Source organism: Oryzias melastigma, linkage group LG19 (genome assembly GCF_002922805.2).
Source record: "Oryzias melastigma strain HK-1 linkage group LG19, ASM292280v2, whole genome shotgun sequence".
Lineage (NCBI taxonomy): Eukaryota > Metazoa > Chordata > Actinopteri > Beloniformes > Adrianichthyidae > Oryzias > Oryzias melastigma.
Genome location: NC_050530.1, coordinates 7,846,154 through 7,853,710, shown reverse-complemented (window position 1 = coordinate 7,853,710; position 7,557 = coordinate 7,846,154). Strand labels below are relative to the sequence as shown.

At 35.7% G+C, this 7,557-nt stretch overlaps 1 protein-coding gene across 2 annotated transcripts in view; it reads right to left on the bottom strand.

The window, feature by feature from the left end:
- znf281b (zinc finger protein 281b) overlaps nt 1–5,714 on the bottom strand; it is a 14,069-nt gene extending 8,355 nt beyond the window's left edge. For both annotated transcript variants that reach the window (XM_024285362.2, XM_024285363.2), the window contains exons 1-4: nt 5,476–5,714; nt 1,791–2,325; nt 1,606–1,719; nt 1,398–1,521 (exon numbers count right to left, since the gene is read on the bottom strand). In XM_024285362.2, coding sequence (XP_024141130.1) covers nt 1,398–1,521; nt 1,606–1,719; nt 1,791–2,243 — 691 coding nt within the window. In that variant the 5' untranslated portion in view covers nt 2,244–2,325; nt 5,476–5,714. The remainder of the gene's footprint in view (nt 1–1,397; nt 1,522–1,605; nt 1,720–1,790; nt 2,326–5,475) is intronic.
- Between the last annotated feature and the right edge of the window lie 1,843 nt (nt 5,715–7,557).

The window sequence follows — 7,557 nt, the reverse complement described above, 5'->3', positions numbered from 1 at the left end:
ACTGATATATATTACTGGATTGAAAATCGTGTTACATGCGGCGTGACATTACCAGGTATCAAGTCTTACCGAGTGATGAACGAAGGAGGCAAACAAATACACAAAGAACCACAAAAGCGGATGCAATGTTTTGCTATAAAGTTCAAAAACTGTGACAATAAAATAATCCGATCAGAGGAATCAACACAGGACAGGAATCGCATTTTAATAGAGAGAAATCAGGCTGGGAACCGTGAAGTGTGCGCTAAAGTGGATGCTAGCAACTTGTGGGTAGCATGCTAGATTGGTCCTTCGATGTATGTTTATTATTAAAGCTTGATGTTTTATAACAAGCCTGATGTTATTCGCACGTATTTATGTGAGACCAGCAAAATAACTGATGGAAATTCATGCTGGCAACACATAATGTGTGCGACCAAGATGCACATTCCTGCATGCTGGAAAAGAAGATTGTAGCTAGTTACTTTAAAAAGCCTTCTAGGCTAAATGTTGTTGTCCGTCGCACTTTTTCATTTTTTTTTTTTTTTGTAATAAACTGAAAGTGAGTTCACGCACAATTTTCAAAATCCGTGCCGCCAGTGTTAAACTTCTTTCTTGGTCGCACGGATCGGAGAACGCCCAGCTAGATTTGATAAAAATCTGTTAAGAAATGAGGGAGCTAGACTAATTTTGTGGTTGATATCTCCCTTTCCTCCATGCATAGCAATGGCGCCCGCACACGTGCACGCCTATGTCTATAGCAGCGAATAGGCAAGGGCCAGTAATATAAACCAATGTAGTGAACCTCATCATACTGAGAGAATCTATGAATGATTTCATGAACCCAAACATGGAGGCGTGATTGTCTTTGTAGAGCTCTTCAAAATAAAGAAATATGATCTCTCAACATCATCGTGTCTTCCATGGATTGTAAATGAGATATACAGACAAAGCTTCCATGTACCGATCAAGCTAAAAACTTTTAACAGTAGTTTCTAGTTTATAAACATTTTTTGTCAAGCATTGAGGAGCAAATTTAGCATATTTGCTCAAAAGTGTCGCACATTTTGTTTTCATTATATACTTTGTATGATATGACTTACATTCCAGAGGAAAACATAACTAATGTTTTTAAAACAGATCTCTAAAGATGTGTTTCCTAATTATCATTTCCTCCAAAAAGGATCCGATCATAAAGATGTTTGGATTTTAACAGTTTACCAAACAAAACCACGTATAATGTTGGATAGTTTGGATTATACTCAATCATCTTTCTGCAGCTAAATTTAATTTTCAAGCCGTCAAGTCTTAAAAAAAAAAAAAAAAAAAAATTAGATAAAGAGATTTGACCCTAAATTTGAACATTTGTTTAAAAAAATGAATAAATAAAAAAGATGAAGGCAGTGAAAGTCTCTCACCTGTGTGTATGAGCACATGTCTGCGCAAGTGGTAGGAGCTGCGAAAGGCAGCGTTACAGTGCTCACAGATATGTGGTTTGGAGTTTGGGGAAAGGCAGGCTCCATCTGCATCCAGCATCATGGCCTGCAAGGACAATTTAAAAATATTTACTTTTACTCTTTATAATTTTATTAAATAAAGTTAACAATGAAACCGAAAGGGCTGAACCTTTGAAGGGTCGTTACGTTTCCTTCGAACTTTGCCTCCTTGCCCGTCTCCATTGCCCCTCCGCCCCCTTCTCCCTGAGGACTCTTTTGGCTCTTTACATTGTCTTCCAGGCATCTAAAGGTAAAAACAAACCTTAGATGACATTTGCTACAATGATTTGACATCAAAATGAAGCAGCTTCTCACCGCTTCTCCCAGAGAGCGGACGTTGCTGAGGCTGAGATCGTGGAGAAGCATGTTCTGGTGGTTCTGGTGGTGGTTAACGAAAGACACCTCCGGCAAGTCGGTACCGCTCTTCCCCGCGCCCCCTCCAGCACAGTTGACCCCCACTCCACCGCCTCCGCCGTAGAGGGGCATCCGGTAATCCAGTTCACTTAGTCGTTCCTGCTTGATCCCCATGCTGTGGAGAAACCCCCCGGTGTTCGCAGCGTTTGTTCCCTGGTGATCCGGAGGCGAGTCCCGCTCTTTCTTCAGGATCATCTCCTGGGGAAGCTCGCCCATGACGGACTGAGAGGCCAGGCGGGTGAAGCTGGTGACTGGTGGCAAGTGGCTGAACATAAGCATACCTGGTGCAAAATTAGGGTCCATGCCTCCATTTCGCAAAAATTCATTGCCTAACTTGTCTTGGATAATACTCATGGTGGTGTTTTCTTTTTTTTTTTTCTTTGCAGAGTGGGAAGGAGGGCAATTTATCTAATAAGGAATGCAGGAGCAGACTATCCTGAAGAAGAGAGAACAGATAAAAGGAAATATTACATCTTGTGGGGAAAAAAATGAACAAAAATACAGAATAAGATGATAGTTACAGTACTTTATTAAGCATAACACTATTATAGTCATGATTCAGTAAAAAAAATAATAAAACACTTTAAAATTTAAATTATATTTAAGCAGGAAATTATTGCTCTGCTTATTTTTAAATAAATCTAAACTAAAATAATTATTAAATCATCTTTTGATTTAATTTAAAGCATTCCCAGTGGTCTTTTAATTGCGATTACACAGTTTTAAGCCACTATTTATAATTTTTCTATGACAGGTGTCTTCAACCTTTAATGCTGAAAGAGCCAATCGGGTCAATTTCTTTCTGATAACAACTCACGGGGAGCCACAACGTCTCAATTCATCTTCTAGAAAAATAAGAGATTATTTTTTTTTTTTTAGTATTATAATAAATATAAATTAACTGCTGGGTTTTTTTTAGAAATAAAACATAAACAAAGATAAAATATCTCTTTACTTTGGCTAAAAATGAACTTTTGACAAAACTTCCCATGACTTTCTTTCAAAATAAAAGACAATCTGTGTTATATAGTTTTAATAAAGTTTGAGCTAGTTTTATTTTTTACTTTTTTAAAATTAAAAACTATAGTTTTTCTTGAACTAAAGAGCCACAATGGATGGGTAAAAGATGAAAATGTGGCCCTGAAGCTTCAGATTGCAGACCCCTGTTCTAGGACATAGTTTCTGCAGAGCGGCAGGAGTTCAATAGAATTTCCCCTCTGACATGTGTGCGGGACAAAGTAGCAAGGAAAATTGGCGCAATGAAGCCAGACAATTTTGAGCCTTGGACGAGGAAAACAAAGACGGACATGGATCTATTTGTCTACAATTTTAATGTATCACAATGGATCGGAGAGGAGAGCTGCAACAGCTGCATCGCAGGTGTTTTACAACTGCATTTTTACATCAATGGTTTAAATACGTAAATAAATACTCAGAAATTGGGTTTTAATCGTATTTTTTTTTTAATATATGTTCTCCATCATGAGAAAATGTAACAAAATCATGTTAAAAAAATGTATTTTAACTTGAGTGGGCCATCAAATTAGGGATGCCATAAGTAGTCGACGAATCGACTATTAAAATAGTTTAATTTAATAGTCGACACTTTATATTATATGCAGTCAGAGTGTAGTAAAGTTAATTTGTGAACATTCAGCACCACAAAATGTACTTTTTTTAAAAATATTTGAGTCAGTGAGACCAAATCTTTTGTGAAAAATAGTTTCAGATGCTAACCTCATTTGATTTAATCTTCTGTTAATGCGAGAGGCTGCACGATTCATTAAAAGTTTAATAAACTATCATCTTAATTGTCTTTATTTCTAGTTAGTTTAAAGGTAATGATGGTTAAAATCAGTGTTTTACATCCACCTTACCCACAACCCGATAAGTCGACTAATCGCAAAAAATAATCGTGATTAGTCGACTATTAATAGTTAGTATCCGCCCTAGTTGCATCAGGCTTTTTCCACTGTATTTTTCCATCTATTCCAGATCAACAAGGGGTTAAATTAGTAAATAAATACTCAGAAATGCGTTTTTTCTTAATTTGTTTTTAATATGTCCTCCATCATATGAAAAATGCCAAAGATAATGTTGAAAACACCAAAAAAACGTTTATTTTAATTGAAGTGAGCCTTTAATTGCAACTTTTTAAGTGGATTTTGAAACTACAGCTAAGTAACAATCCTTAAAAATTTGGTAGTTTCACAAAAAGGAAACTAAAAAAAATTGTATTAAAAAACTGTTTACGATAGCATAAAAAATATATTAAATCAAGCATTAAAATCAATAATGTGTAGTTTAATTTTTATTTTTATAACAAATATGGCATTATATGACATTTATTCCATTGATCTACGTTTTTCCTCTATAAGATCGTATATTAAAAATAGTCTGAGTGGCTTTGGGTATCACAACAGACATCCCAGCTGCTTTCATTTGATAAATATCTGACTATTTTCTTTAAAAAATAACGTAAAAGCAATAATACTTTAAGCTGCGACTCCCGATTACAACACCAGCGAGTTAATTGGTTCAGTACACTTGCCTAAAACAAGCGATATTTAGGTCAAACCCAGTGAGTCATTTCTGTCGTTTAAAGCAGACGCAGTCCAGTGACTAAGTGGGACGTGTGACTAAACACGCACGGAAGGGCGAACGAAGTGGGAATTTATTGTTTAGTCTAGACCTGCTGACCATTTGGCGAAGCGACAACGCATTCGCCAGAAAGCGGATGAGCTTTTGTGATGCATAATAGTTAGCCAGCTAGTTAGCATAGTTAGCTAGCTGAAATGAGACACAATCAAAGCATCTTGGCGTCCTCAATCAAAACAATCGGTTGGGGCGCATTTAGGACCACACATTTACATCCAAAAACGCCACATGAACATAAAATTAACAAAAAAGTCTAATATGGGTCCAAATACAGCCGCTTATTTCTTCTTTTATTTATTTTTAACCAACGTTTTAGCGTGTTACCTGGAATAGCAATTAAGCTAGTTGAAGCTAAAAATGATTTAAAGGAATTGACGCTTATTTGAACTATTTTAATACAAGTATGGTTTAAAATTATATGTTGAAAATAATTATTAACTAGATATAAAGGATAAATAATACAAAAAAGTGGTTTAAATAAGACCAAGAAGCGCGTATGCTTTGAAGTCAGACGTATTGCTCATTCGCCAATTCCCCAGCTTTGATGACGCCCGTGAAATCAAATCTGTCTGGCTGCGCTGGCGCTCTATTTATTGATAGCTAACTTTGGCTCTAATTACCGCCGCGGAACGTCTAATTCACTAAAAGAAAGTATTCCCCGCCGACTCTTATGTGGATATCTACCCGGCGTCTTTGATAAAACAAAGCTGTGAGTCAGTTGTGTTTATAACAATCAAGCAGCCACGAGCTAGCAGGTTAGCTGCTAGCTGCCCCGTGTGAAAACCCGCATTACGGCCCATGCAACAGAAACAATGATGCTGACTCTCCGTGCATCCCCGACTGCGCACACACTCACAATCGCTCACCAAAACCTCGGTAAAAGCCGACCGCTAGCTCCGACTAAAACACGATTTAGCTCCACACTCACCTACGCATGACCGCAGCTGGATCGAAACGTGTCCGTATTCTCTCGGTTTTCGCCGCCTGGGGGTTTTATTGCCAAAACATTGTTCTCCTTCGGTCGCTGCTTTCTTCCATCTTGTCCCGGCGCGGGGAATTATGGGTGTAGCGGACGGGTCGTGAGAGGAGACAGGCTAAGGCTGCTAGAGACTGCAGGGGTCCTCAAACTGCTGACTCCTCACAAACTCCATTACTATAGGATATTTAAAAAAAAAATATATACACAAAGTTTACTTTTTTTAATCCATAAAAATATTCGACATTATTTTACATCCAATCCATTGAGACAAGTTTGGTTTCCTTAGAATAAAAAAGTAAATAAATACTAAAGTATGCACTTATTTTAAATTTCAAAGTTAGTTAAAACTAAACAGAAAGCTGACTATATTCACAGAAAAATAATACATATAAGCATTTGTTCTATTTTTAATACAATTAAAACCTTATAATATATCATAAACACAAAAATTGAGAATATATTTGCATAAATGCAAGTAGAGCAAGACAAAAATGAAGTAATCAAGAAAGTATTTGGAAAAAACTGACAAAAAAAGAAAAACTAATTAATTAGAGAGCTGGTTTCAATACAATACACAACATTCTCAATAAGGAAAAACTGTCATACACACTAAAAGTTCAAAAGTTTTACAAAATTTTGTCCAAATTAATCAAATTTATATCACCTTAACATTCAGGTTTTGTACAAATCTTCTAGAAAAATTGACAACTGTAAAAAATAGAATTCTGCTTGACAGGAACAACATCTATAAAATATAATGTGAGATTACTCTGCTCGATTCTGGATAGCATTTGTATGTAAATGATGCATTCTGGGATTTTTATGTGGCCTATTTATTCATTTTTAAATATATTTTAATAATTGTATCAGTTTCATTTTACTGTGCATACCGTAAATCTAACTATTGGGTAAAAGAAAAAAAACTGAGCAAAAAATAGTATAGAAGAAGTTTTTTATTAAGTATATTTGAAGTATAATTATAGCAAGTACACTACAGATCAGATATCTGTAAACTTCAAAAAATTAAAAAAAAATGTTGTCTGATGGCCAGGAATTGTAGCTGTGGACACAACTAAAATTACAATAACATTGCTATTAACATTAATGATCAATATTTCTGGATGTTTGAATTCTATAACGTGCATTATCGATTAGTTTACTATGGTTTTTTAAAGAATCTGACAGTTTGAATCCAATACATTTATCCAAGTTAAGTTTTTGGAAACTTAGTGTTAAATTCAGACATACAAATGAACAAAATCTGGATATCGTAACTGCTTTAATTTTATCTTTCTCAGTTTTCTTATTACTTTGTAGCTATCTTAAAATAACTTGACATTTTTAACTGGTATCATATAACCCAAAAACAAGGGGAGGCAACGGTGGTGTAGTGGCCAGCAGAAGGTTCTTGCTCAAATCCCGGCTCGGTCCGTTCTGCGTGGCGCTTGCGTGTTCTTTCCCGTTCATGGGGGGTGTTTTATTGCGTTATTTTTCACTCATAAGTGTCTACGAGGCATGGATCAAACTCCACGAACGCACTGAACCCTGCGACAGACTGACAATCTGTCAGGGTGTCCCCATCTTCAGCCAATAGTAGTCGGGATTGGCTCCGGCGACCCCGTGACCCCAAAAGGGATGTAGAGAGTTGAGAAAAAGGATAGAATTTACTAAATATATAACTTGAATATATTACATTTTTATCTTAGCAGATTGGTAAAAAAATATTGCTTAGTGTCTCCTGTTCTGGAATAATTTTAAATATATATATATTTATAGTAACAGTTTCAAAGCCTAAAGAAAAACATTTTTTTTTTAAATCTTGGGCTTTAATGTCCTTTTTAAAATATGTCCGAGTTAATAACCATCACTGAGAGTTTTATTTCCTGTCATCTTCTTTTCTTTATGGAAGCGTTTGTGACTCAAAATTCAAAATAAAAGTCAATACTAGAAATGCTTTTTCATTTTCTCAATAACTGCAATATTTGTCTCTTTAATGAAATAAAAAACAATTCTCCAAACAGCTTTTTCTTT